This window comes from Phalacrocorax carbo, chromosome 1, assembly GCF_963921805.1.
Source record: "Phalacrocorax carbo chromosome 1, bPhaCar2.1, whole genome shotgun sequence".
NCBI lineage: Eukaryota > Metazoa > Chordata > Aves > Suliformes > Phalacrocoracidae > Phalacrocorax > Phalacrocorax carbo.
The window spans coordinates 58761835-58773473 of NC_087513.1; the positions used below are offsets into that span (position 1 = coordinate 58761835).

At 53.8% G+C, this 11639-nt stretch overlaps 1 protein-coding gene across 1 annotated transcript; it reads right to left on the reverse strand.

Annotated features, from left to right (window-relative positions):
• Positions 1–793: 793 nt before the first annotated feature.
• On the reverse strand, positions 794–10832 carry MCM5 (minichromosome maintenance complex component 5). Its single transcript, XM_064455648.1, has 17 exons — positions 10724–10832; positions 10361–10543; positions 9334–9460; positions 9094–9222; positions 8458–8630; positions 7008–7163; positions 6739–6905; positions 5940–6111; positions 5678–5789; positions 4762–4905; positions 4401–4466; positions 3264–3440; positions 3049–3161; positions 2671–2799; positions 2275–2417; positions 1544–1671; positions 794–1106 (listed from the first exon to the last, which is right to left on the reverse strand). Exons 2-17 carry the CDS (start codon positions 10525–10527, stop codon positions 1005–1007), a joined length of 2205 nt encoding a protein of 734 aa, XP_064311718.1. The 5' UTR covers positions 10528–10543; positions 10724–10832; the 3' UTR covers positions 794–1004.
• Positions 10833–11639: the final 807 nt, after the last annotated feature.

Consider the following 11639-nt stretch of genomic DNA (forward strand, 5'->3'; position numbering starts at 1 on the left):
GCTGAGCTGCTGAGGGCAGCAATGTACCTGCACCTTATGTCTTTGGGAGGACACTTAAGAGAACTATTACTTTGGTAGAAATGACAAAACCCTGCAGTTTGACAAGTGCCAAGGTCATGCAGTGAACACAGAAGGGCGAGTGGCTGCACAAGCATACCCCAGGGCGGAGAGCCCAGGAGAAGCTCCTGGCAAGTGGCACAACCCTCCCTATGGCTGTCAGCACATGAAGAGGGGGGCAGAGGCTACCTGGAGGAGGGCACACACCTCTTGGGCATCACCCCACATCCCCATCCTCACCGGGACAAGCCAGCGGGGTTCTGCCCATGCCTTCAGCAAGGCTTTCACACAGCCCTTTACGCTGCAGGATAAAGCATTTGCCTGCTGCAGCCTTTGGAGAGGGGAAGGAGGCATAAGCAAAGGGGAGCTTCGAAGCAGGTAACAGCAGGTAGTTTCCCTTCGCTGCTACCGGCAGACAGGGAAGATGGTGGCAGCCGACACACAGTGGCCAGGCAAGGTGCCTCCTGCACTGCTGAGCCCAAAAGGGAAGCCTGCACCAACAGGATTTACACCTTAATAGACAGATCAAACCCTGAAGGAGAAAATAATTTCTGCCCTCGTGGTTGCTGGTGCTGCCTATGGGGCTGCATGCTGCCTTGAGGTAAGGCCCCAGGATGGGCGCCAGGCAGGGGGTAACATGGGGCAAGCAGGAAGGATGCCTTTCTAACCAAAATCCTGCACTCCTCCGAAGGGGATATAGCCCCTCAGTTCCTCTGGGCAGCCAAAGACCCTGGGCTATCAATACCAGTTTTTATTTTAGTACAAACTAAAAGCTTTTGGAGTTCAAAGTAATGTTGACAGGACACAGTGACCACCCCAACCCCTGGTTCAAGAAGGAGGCCCTGGACTGTTTGGCTCCCCAACGAAAATCTTCCAGGAGCAGGCTCTGACCCCATGGGCAACTCTGCCTGCATGTGGGCAGGTGTCAGGCAGGTGGGACAGGGAGGTCACTTGATGCGGTAGAGGACTTTGCGTTGCATGCGGTGCTGGATCTCCCCCCGCCGCATCATCAGCTGCAGCACCTTGTAGATGGCGTGTTCTGGGTATTTCTGGAAAAGAGGAGGTCAGAGGAAGATGAGCCAGCAGGGAAAAGCTCACTGGGAACCTGCAACCACTGCTAAAGCCTGGCTGTGCCTCTCTGGAGGGAGGGAGCCCAGTGGCACCAGGCACCGATGCTCCTTTCCCCTTTCATTATTTCAGGTCTGACTGCAGCCAGTCTCACAAATCAAATGGTTCTGGTTTCAAAGGTAGGACCCCAACCCACCCAAACAGCCCCAAACCTCAGTGCTTTTGCAGAAAAATGAGTTCTCACCTCACCCCCCTTAAACGCTGTAACACTATTGCATGCTACTATGCACAAAACTTCAAAAGCAAATATGACTAAACAGCTCTCCACCCATTTCCTGGGGAATGGGTTTCACCCCCCAAGTGGCAGCCTGGGGTCCCTGGTTTCACAGCCCAGCCCTCCACAGAGTCCCCAGCCCACCTGCCGCATAAAGTCCTGGACGATGCTGTGCTCTGACACCTGAGAGCCGATGGCAAAGCGGCGCTTGAGCTGCTTCTCAATGCGGGACAGCATCTCTTGGTCCTCCTGTGTCGTGAACCCCTCTGCCCCTAGAGGGAGAGGCTGCATGAGCTCTCTGTCCTGCCCAGATGTCAGTTTCAAAGCCACAGTGCCTGTCTCCTATGACTCCCACCACATCTGCATGTCTCAGAGACCTTAAGGAACTCATGAGCAAATCTACCATCAAAGGTTGTGGAGCTCCAGACACAACTGAACGTAGACCTGACTGCTGGAGCTTCCTTCAAACCCTTTGTGCGATGCTGCCTCCCAAGGAAACATTGTCTCCACCTCCATAAGGAAGAGGTTAGAGGACAAACAGGTTGGGGAACCACCTCCAGCACTGGACTCTGCCGTTGGGACCACAAGGGACCAGACCATCCCTCCCTTGCCCAGCACAGGTGGAGACCCTTGGTGTCATTTTTCATTGCTCTCGCTTGTAAGCCACAGCCCCACAGGCCCAACAGCCCTTTGCTGTCACAGGCATTGCTTTGCCTTTGCTCAGAAAGCTGGTCCGGCACCTGCCTGGGGAGGGCCTGGCAGCAACCCCTGCCCCTACCAGCCTGGCCCTGGGAGGGGACCTCATTTCTCCTTTCCCTAAGCAGCCAGGCCCAGCATATCCCTCCTGCCCCCAGCACAGAGCATCTCCCCCTCACCTGACAGGCTGCCTGACATGGCTGCATCAAGCGTGGACACCTGGAAGAGCCGCAAGGCCTCCTCAACATCCACCTCGGTGGCAAAGGGCTGAAGCTTCATCTTCGCCAGGGACTCGGCAATGCGCACAATGGCTTCCAGCTGCCTGTGGCCAGAGATGTTTCTGCTTTCACTGCAGCTCTGAGGGATCTTCTCCTTCCCCCTGACCCCCCCACCTACCCCGCTCCAGGCACCTCCTGCCTCTCCCTGTGCCACCTCCACTGTTGCCCTGTTCACAGAAGGCTCCCCCAAACCCCAGCACCCCATCAACCACCTTCCTGGGCTACCCCAGGTGACTTCCAGCAAGGCAACCCCAACCCTGAGCATTTTGGTTGGGCAAGGAGGGCAGGGCTGCTCACCGGATGGTGATGGGGATGCTGGAGCGGCGGTCACTCTCCTGCTCATGCTGGCGAGTGCCACTCCGCATCAGGATGTAGCGGTTCTTCAGCTTCTCAGCCGCTGCCGCCGACAGCCGAGGACCACACTTCCTGCAAGGGGGGGATAAGAGCTGGAGGCAGCGCCACCAGGGAGGGTCCCCTGGGCAGGGGTGTCCCCAGGCACCCCTCACTTCCTTGGACCACACTGTGGCACCATTGCGAGCTGCTTTTGCTTCCATTATTTCCAAGACATGAGTTAAAAGAAGATCACCCAGATAGAGCGCTTGCATGGTTCGCTTCTCATCACTGCCTCCCACCGTGCAGCCTGGGTGCTGCCAAAAACTCCTGCCTCTCACTCACGTCCGACAGAAGGAGATGAGCTTCTTCAGCTTGTTCAGCTCGATCTCACCCTCCACAGCCTGGGTCTGCGTCAAGGCGCTCACATGTAAGGACATCACGTGCTTGGCCAGTGTCTAGGAGAGCAGAAGGCAGTCAGCGAACAGGAACCCACTGCCTCCCCCTCCCTAAAAATGGGGCATCAAGAGTTCCAGCTGAACCCACATGCCTCAACACACCATATCTCGCTCTTCATTGTGCTCATCCTTGACGATGAAGATCATGTCAAATCGCGACAGGATGGTTGGCATAAAATCAATGTTCTCTTCACCCTTGGTCTCGTCCCAGCGCCCAAAGACAGAGTTGGCAGCTGCCAGCACTGAGCAGCGGGAGTTGAGTGTGGTTGTGATGCCTGCCTGGGGAGGGGAAGACGGAGAAATGGATGGGGTCAAGACCACATCCATGTCACAGCAGGGCTAGAAGGTTATTAAGTCTTAGTGAAAGGTCCAAAGCAGTTTGCAAGGACTCATCCTCAATCATTTGCATTTAATTAAAACCCCTTAAGTAACGCTTGATTGCTCTGTAATGATTCTACATTGGAGAGGGGTCAGCACAAGGAGCTATATGGGGCTGGACCCACATATCCTTCTGGAGGAGGACTGGCTTCAGCTGAGACTTGAGAACTGTGTAACTCCATTTAAAAACTTATGTCAAGGGCAAGGACGCACAAGACCCTATTACCAAGTTTGCAACCTGAGACAGAAACTGGGTGGCTGGGGCTGAGTCCCCCTGGGGGCTAAAGTGTGGGTTTGGAGGTAGTAGGGCAAGAGCAACCAGCAAGAAAAAGTTATGGTGGGCATTCTGTTACCAGGGACTGAACAGCTAAGGGGTGAGCCAGAGCAACCAGGAGGGTGCAGAGGTGCTTAAAAAAATAAAAAAAAAAGGTTAAGCAGTGGAAATGAAGAGAAACTCTGATTTGAGAGAAGACATGGCAGCAGGATGTCAGGCAGTTTCTGTAGACCTGAGGGTGTGGAGAGCAGTGGGAAGGACGAAAAAGAAGTGACATCAGGCTGAGATACAGGGCTATCAGCAGAACTATGGTATCTAGAGGAACAGAGGACAGGCAGAGCAGAGGGAGCTCACTTCAGTCCTGCTGAAGTTCAGGCTGCCTGAGAGAAGACAACCCAAAGCCTACAGGCAGGGCCGACCAGTTTCAGATCAGAGAAACCAGTGACCATCAAAACCACTGCCTGGAGAAGCCACTTTAAAATAGGCAGTTCTGACAAAGGATGCATGACGGCTGGTTGCTGGGCTCTCAGGAAAACCCAGCGGCAAGTCAGGCTCCTCCCCTGGGGCAACATGCACCCACAACTCACCTTAGCAATGGAGATGGTCTGTTGCTCCATTGCCTCGTGGATGGCCACGCGGTCATCCTCCCGCATCTTCTCATCCGAGGTGGGAGAAATGAGGTGGTGAAAAAAAGGCAAAAAAGGCACCATCAGTCACCTCTGCCTGACCTCAGCTATGCACCCACCGATGCTGACCCCTGAGGTAAAGCTCTGCAAGGACCTCTGCTCAAGAGTGCAGGGCATAAGAATTTCCTTGCAGCCCCATCCCCTGACCTTCCCGCAGCCTCGGAAGTGTCAGCCTTTCTCCTGCAGCTCTGGGCTCTCCTGGGAGCACCTGGCAGCCCAAGGGCATTCCTCCCCACTCCCCCACAGGCAGCCCTGCAGGTACCTTGTCGAACTCATCAATGCACACCACTCCCCCGTCTGCCAGCACCATGGCTCCTCCCTCCATGAAGAAACTCCTGGAGGAAGGGTCGCGGATCACCGAGGCCGTCAAGCCAGCAGCGCTGCTGCCTTTCCCCGAGGTGTATACCTAGTGGTGTGTGGGATGAGGAAGGGACAGCACATCAGCCGCTGTGGGAACCAGGAGCCCACCGCTCCAGCTGGAAGACAAAGCACCCCTGGCACTGCAAAACCCAGAGCTGCTGGAGGAAATACAAAGCCCTCCAGGAAAACCCCATAGTACATACCAAAAGCAGACCTGCTGGGTACAGAGCAAGACTATTGCCTAGTCGCAGGCCTTGGACTAAGCAGCTGTGACACACCAGAGGGCTTGCAGACACACAAGTACAGGTATTAAGTACAGAACAGGGAGTGATTCATTGTTTGGTGGGCTGCTGCATTAGTTTTGTTTTCCCCCCTGAGGGAGTGATGTGGTCAGAGGCTAAGTTTAATGGCGACAACAAGAAAACACAGCTGAAAATGTAATTTCATGTCTGGGCTCAGCCTGGAGGTCTGTGCCTGAGATGCAGTTGACTTCATTTGCCCTGACCAGCCAGCCTCACCTCTGATCAAGTCTCAATAATAAACGACAGCACCAGTCATGTCTTTGGATGTCTGCAAATAGCCCAGCTCATATCATAATGAAAGGCATTACTTGCTTCCCTTCCATTCCTCGTCCCCTGTCCTGCACCCCATCTCATCCAGGCTAGCACCAGAAATGGCAGTTTGTACCTCAGCCAGCCAGTCTAGCTGTGGATGCACAGGCAGGTATCTGCTGCGGCCACGGTGTGGTCTTTGGTGCAGTGCAGGGAGCAGAAGGAAGAAACAAGCTGCACTACTAATGGGCACCTCAAACTACCTACCCCGATGGGGGAACACTTCTCTACGAACTTCAGCAGCTGGGATTTGGCCGTGCCAGGGTCACCCAGCATCAGTAAGTTGATGTCTCCTCTGCGGGTCAGTCCATCCGGGAGCCTGGAGGGTGGGAAGAAGAAAGGAAGGACAGTGAGCCTTCATTTTGATAACCAGGCATTCCTGACAAGTGCAGGTGGTTGGTAGCACTGCCAGAAGATGGCACAAGGTCTTTGTGCCATTAATCTCTCCACCAGGCTGACTTTTCCCCACCTCTTGCGAGAGCCTCCAAATAAGAGGCAGGCAATGGCCTTTTTGATGTCTGCGCTGCCATAGATGGAGGGCGCGATGCTCTTGGCAATTGTCTCATAGACGTTGGGCATGGCAGCAAGGCGACGAAGTTCCTCCTCTTCTTGAGGGGTGACTGAGCCAGCAAAACTGTGTCCTGTGCAGGGATGAGGAGAATGAAGCTGCAGTAAACAAATGGATGTTTTACAGTAAATGACACTACTCCCCCCACACCCACTACTACCAAAAACCCCTTCTTGAAAATCATGCCAAGTGCCACCAGGTGGGAAGGGTGGAAAGTGCAGGCATTTGCTATCCCAGCAAGGCAGGCTGTGTCCTTAGAGTCTGGTAGGATAAAACAAAGATCTTGGGCATAGCAACTCTGGAGGAATCACTGGGAGAATTACAGTCTGGACCATGTTTTAAAAATATAGCTCAAATTTTAACTGTCAACTTCAGCCCAGATCCTCAGGGATGGCTAAGCAGATTCCCGCTAAGATCAATATGATAAAAGAACTTAAATACCCTGGAGGACTCAGTATGAAGCCTCCTCATTTAACATCACTGAGAAAAAGTCATACAGGACACCTGAGTATAGAGTGAGCATCCAGGGTAAGTTAGACCCCTGGACTGGCTTGAATCTTCTGCTATATAAGCAGCAGAGAAGGACCCAGGCTGTGTTTTCATACGGCCCTTGCTGATGAACCGCCCTGCTCGGGGAGGGGGGCTCTCCTAACACCAAGCCACCAACATAGACCAGACAGGCACCAAAAGCAGCCCTCACCTGAGCCCTCCATGTCCACCTGGATGCCCACCACGCGGATGTAAGCGCTTCGGATGCCCACGCCCACGTTGTCACGGCTTCTGTTCTTGCTCAGGGCAGACTTCTTGATGGAGTAGATGCCCATGATAGTGACTCTGTTCCCTGGGACAACTTTGTCACACAGGTACCTAAGGGAGGAAGGGGAAAGCAGAGGGTGATAGCAGGGGCAAGGATGGCACCAGCAACACCTGCTAGCCCGGCAGGGTGATGGGGGGAGACTGTGCTGGTACCTGTCGCAGTACAGCTGCAAGTGCCGGGGCATCTCCCCGTGTGGCACGGCATCTGGGGACTCCTGCAGCTTCAGGACCTGGAAGTCCACACACTTGCACTTATCTGGCATGATGAAATAGGGATCCAGCGGGCACTTTGGGCGGCCAGCTTGTTCTCTGTGCAGAGAGGTCAATCAGGGAAGGCTGCTGGCACTCAGAAGCCACCCCTGGCAGCCCCCCTATAGCTGGGACAGTGGTGACAGAGCTCAGAGCAGCCGCCCCGCTGGGCAGTGTCCAGCAGGCAAGAAGGGCAGTCACACAGGGCCAAACCAAAGGCTCAAGCCCTCGGTCTTACCTTCAACAGCTGCCAAAAGCAGGCATAAGAACAAGCCAAAGACAGAGTGATACTTGCCTGAATACTCTCCCTGCCTCCCCCCTCTTCCCTGCTAGCTAAACACAGGGAGGAAGGTAATTCATTAATTACACAGAAGGTAAGAGTATAGACTCAGCGACATGGCAGGGCATTTTTCTTTATAACCTTGTGAATGAAGCAAATGTGAAGGCTTCTGGTGAGAAAGCAATTAACAGTGTAACAAGACTGCCATCAACCTCCCAGTCTCTCAAGACGCATCTGCCCTGCTAGACTACAAGCTCTCTGAGACAAGGAGCTCCTCCATGTCCTGCTGCTGTCTCAGTACCTCATTGTCAATGACTGGCTCCATGCAGGCAGGGACAGGGCTTTCGGGGAGGGTAACAGGAGAGTGCAGGGGCACTCACGCAGTCAAGGATTGGGAGTGAGACACTGTACAGATCACATGCAAGAATGATCACTATCCCAAAGACCTCTAAAGCTGTATTAGAGATAAGGCACAGGAAATATATACTGGCAGGTGTGAGCTCAAAGATGCACCAACCAATTGTGGTGGGTTGCAAGAGCTGCCACAGTGGCAACCCAATGCTCACAGTCCACGTGGGCATCAAGAGCTGTAAAGCGGGATTTGAAGGCTACAGAAGGTAACACAAAACAGGCCCCTGGGAAGGGAGGATGTGGAAGCAGTAAGTTTCTTTGAAAAATATAGGAACTTAAGCTGCTGTCCTAATTTTGTATTAACACAGCGATATGGGACAGCTGTAGGAAGGAACGAACCTTTAGGTACCAGAGGCGAAATGCCCTACAGATAAAACGAGCTCCCTGGACACGGCCACTTAATACTGCTTGCAGCACTGGTCATGCAGCATCATGACCAATGTGACTGCAAACAGATGGAGCTAAAACCTGCCTGCCACAGGTGCACGCAGGCACAAGGGCAACATGAAGGGAAGAGGCAGAGAACATCACAGATGATTCTGCCTTGTGTGACAGGGAGCTGACTCCATGTAGCGCATATGGGATAGAGGGGGAGCAGGAGGAGGGGACGCAACCTTTTTTTCCCCACCAGCCTGCTGCATGCACCCCCATGTCAGTCCTTACGTGTTGCATTTCCTGGGGAGGGCATAACCCTCCAGGCCTGGGCGCACCGCAATGTTGCTGATGGTGTTGCGGCAGCTGCGGCACTGGATGGCTATTCTGGTGGCTTTGGCTCTCACAGGGGTTGCTGCAATTACGATCCCAGGGATCTTCACAAGGTGGGACATCTGGTCAGACTGAAAGGGAAAAGGTGAAGGGAAGGTGAGAAAGCCATCACTAGAGGATGGATGGGAAACTAAAGATGTTAAAGAAACACAGTTCTTAGCTACGCTTCCCACATTCATGGGACGAAGGTACCAGAACAAGAAAGCCTGCACTTCCTGACAGTGTCACTCTCTTATTCTAGAGTAGTCAAGGAAGGCTGCATGACTTAAGCCATGCTGATTTCAAAACAAGAGAGAAAAGGACAGAACACTCGATGCAGAGGATCACTAATAGCAATAACGTCCCTACAGCAGCAATCAGTAATAACAGTCCTCTGCAGCCAGATTTAAGTTGCAGAGTATCCCTGGTTGTAAATTAGTACACAACTTACATCCTGAACTATGTGATAAAGTACTGAAAGCTCCCCTGCAATTGCACCCACACACAAGCAAGCCCTGCCACCAAGTTCTACACACAGCAGCAGATTCACCTCACCTTCAGGCTGCGGATGCTGGCTGCGTTGGCATCTGATCTCAACATGACCTGGATGTCTTGGAGAGTTTCCTCTCCTGAAGGACGAGGACGGGTGACCTCATCTGCGACTTCTTTTGCTGCTTCTTCCAACTACAAAGGGAACAACTAGGCTATTATGGGTATATTACAGCATATCATCAGGACTGCTTTCATGACATGACGATGTCAGTGCGCCAGGTTGCCAGCCTCCTCCATCCTTACCAGCTGCAGGTGCTCTGCTGGTTGCTTGTACAGATAGTCAGCGAGATCTTCATCAAAGCTGGCCAAGTCTTCCATCTCCACTTCCACCCAGTACTGACTCAGGTTATAGTGTCGTTTAAGATCATCCCTGCAAGGCAGTAAGTGGCAAAGGTTTGCAGGGCAGAAAGTACCAGTCATCCACAGTGACCTTATGACAAGCAGGGAGCAGAGAAGGCAGGTTCTGCAGGGAGTCCTTGGTTTGGAAAGCAAACAGGGAAGTCAGGAGAGTACTAAGAGAAGCCTAGGGGGACCTGGGCAAATATTTCACCCAAACCCACTTTGAAACGTAATGTAAGACCAGGGTCACCAGTGCTTGCAGTGACAATGTATGGTGCTAAACTTTATACTAGAGTTACAAAACCAGATAGGCAATTAGAAAGCTTCTACAGAGGATAACACCTATTACACCTAAACTATGATTAAAAAAAGAAAGTAATAACATAGCAAGCACTAGCCCCCTTAAAAAAGAGTGAATGAGCTTCAGAGATTAAAGGTGAAAGATTTTCCCAGCCCTTGCATGATGCATGTCCATGTTCTCTCACAGTTGTGTCTCCAAGCTGCGTATGCAAAAGCACAGCCAAGGGACCTGAATTCATAGCCTCAGAAGGTACATGTGGACATTGCTGCACTGATTTTAATGGATGCAGACAAAACTCCAGACTAGAAGGCACTAGAACATGAAGACAGACATCAGGTTTCAGAAGTAGGTGCAAGTTTGGCAATGCAGATCACTCTATTGATACCTCTGCCACTGGCTGGCTGCCTACCTAAAAATCTGGGACAACACCAGATCTCGGTTTTCCTATAAGGGTAAATGGGAACAACATTTCTTATACTATGAGCTCTTTATGGCCTACGGGAAGAAAAAAACCTGACATGTGTTATTATATACCTAGGGCGAGCATAGCAGGAGGGAGGCTAACAGCAGATCGGATATGCAAAGAGAAGCGGGTACGACACAGAAGGAGAAGAGGGGTCACAGCAGCACCTGTATTTGAAGGTGAAGCCCGTCCGGTCCGTGCCCACCCGGTACTGCCGCAGAAATTCCTTGAACCGCTTCTGCAGCTGCGACTTCCGAACCTGCCCCTCGTCCACCGACGCATCACCCCCAAAACTGTCGCTGTAGTAAATGCCGGGGTCGTCGAAGCCGGACATCGCGACTGCTGCTCCCCTGCAGGGGCGAGGGCGCACGGTCAGCCCCAAACACCACCACCTCCTCCTCCCCACCCCGCACCAAATACCCCGGGGATGCTGCTCTCCTCCCCCCCCTCCCGGGTTGCACGGCACCCCACGCACTGCCCCCGGCCTCCTCCCCGCCCCAATGCCCCGCAGAATCCCCCGCACCCCTCACCTCGCTGCCCCCGGGAAGCCGCCACCAACTTTTTCGCGGCAAAAGCAGAGCGCGGCGGAAACCAAACTACCGCACAGAGCGCGCCGCCGCCACCGCCCCGCACTCCGATTGGCCCGCCCGCAGCGCGCCGCCGCGGGTTGGGCCGCGGCCGCCCTCCTGCCCCGCCCCAAGAGGAAGCGCGCGTCATCCCCTCTGCCGCTGATTGGCCGGGGCGCTCCGCTGCCTGCCGGCCGGGCGCAGTTTGGCGCGAAATCTGGGAGCGAAAGGCGGGGGGGGAGGCGAAATGGCGGCCGGGCGGGACCATTGCGGCGGTGCGCGGAGGGGGGCGCGGGTAAAACCATTGCGGACGGGGGGAGGGCGGTAGTTGCCCTTCGGCGGCGGGAAATGTGGCGGCTGCAGGTCGGGGAGGTGGTGGCGTTAATTACCGAGAATAAAATAAATTACTGCTATGGTCCCCTTGGGGGCAGCTGGAGCCTGTTGCTGCAGGGCCTGGTGGGGTGTCCCTAGACCACGGCCACAGAGGTCAGAGCAAAAGGGAAACCCAGTGGGTGTGATGGGACGTACTGTAGGGAAATGGCAGGCAGGGGGTCTGGCCCAGGCCCCACTGGGATGGCAGTGGCCACGCTGCCGTCCTGGTGGCCTGCAAACAGGCTGTTGTCTCTGGATATATGCTCTCTGGGATGCTCTTCTCCTGACTTTTGAATTTTGGGGGAAGGCTGATGGGTTGTTGGGGAAGCGTTTTGGCCCTTCCAAAATGTGGTGGTGTGCATCCTAAATGAAAAGAAGGCCGGGAAGCATAGTGCCTTGCAAGGGAGGTTTTAACCTGTGTGGAAAATAAAGACCGTCTCACTGTTGCAGAGAAACCAACTCATATGTTGCAGAGAAGCTTTAGGCTTCACCGCTGAACGCTTCTTTA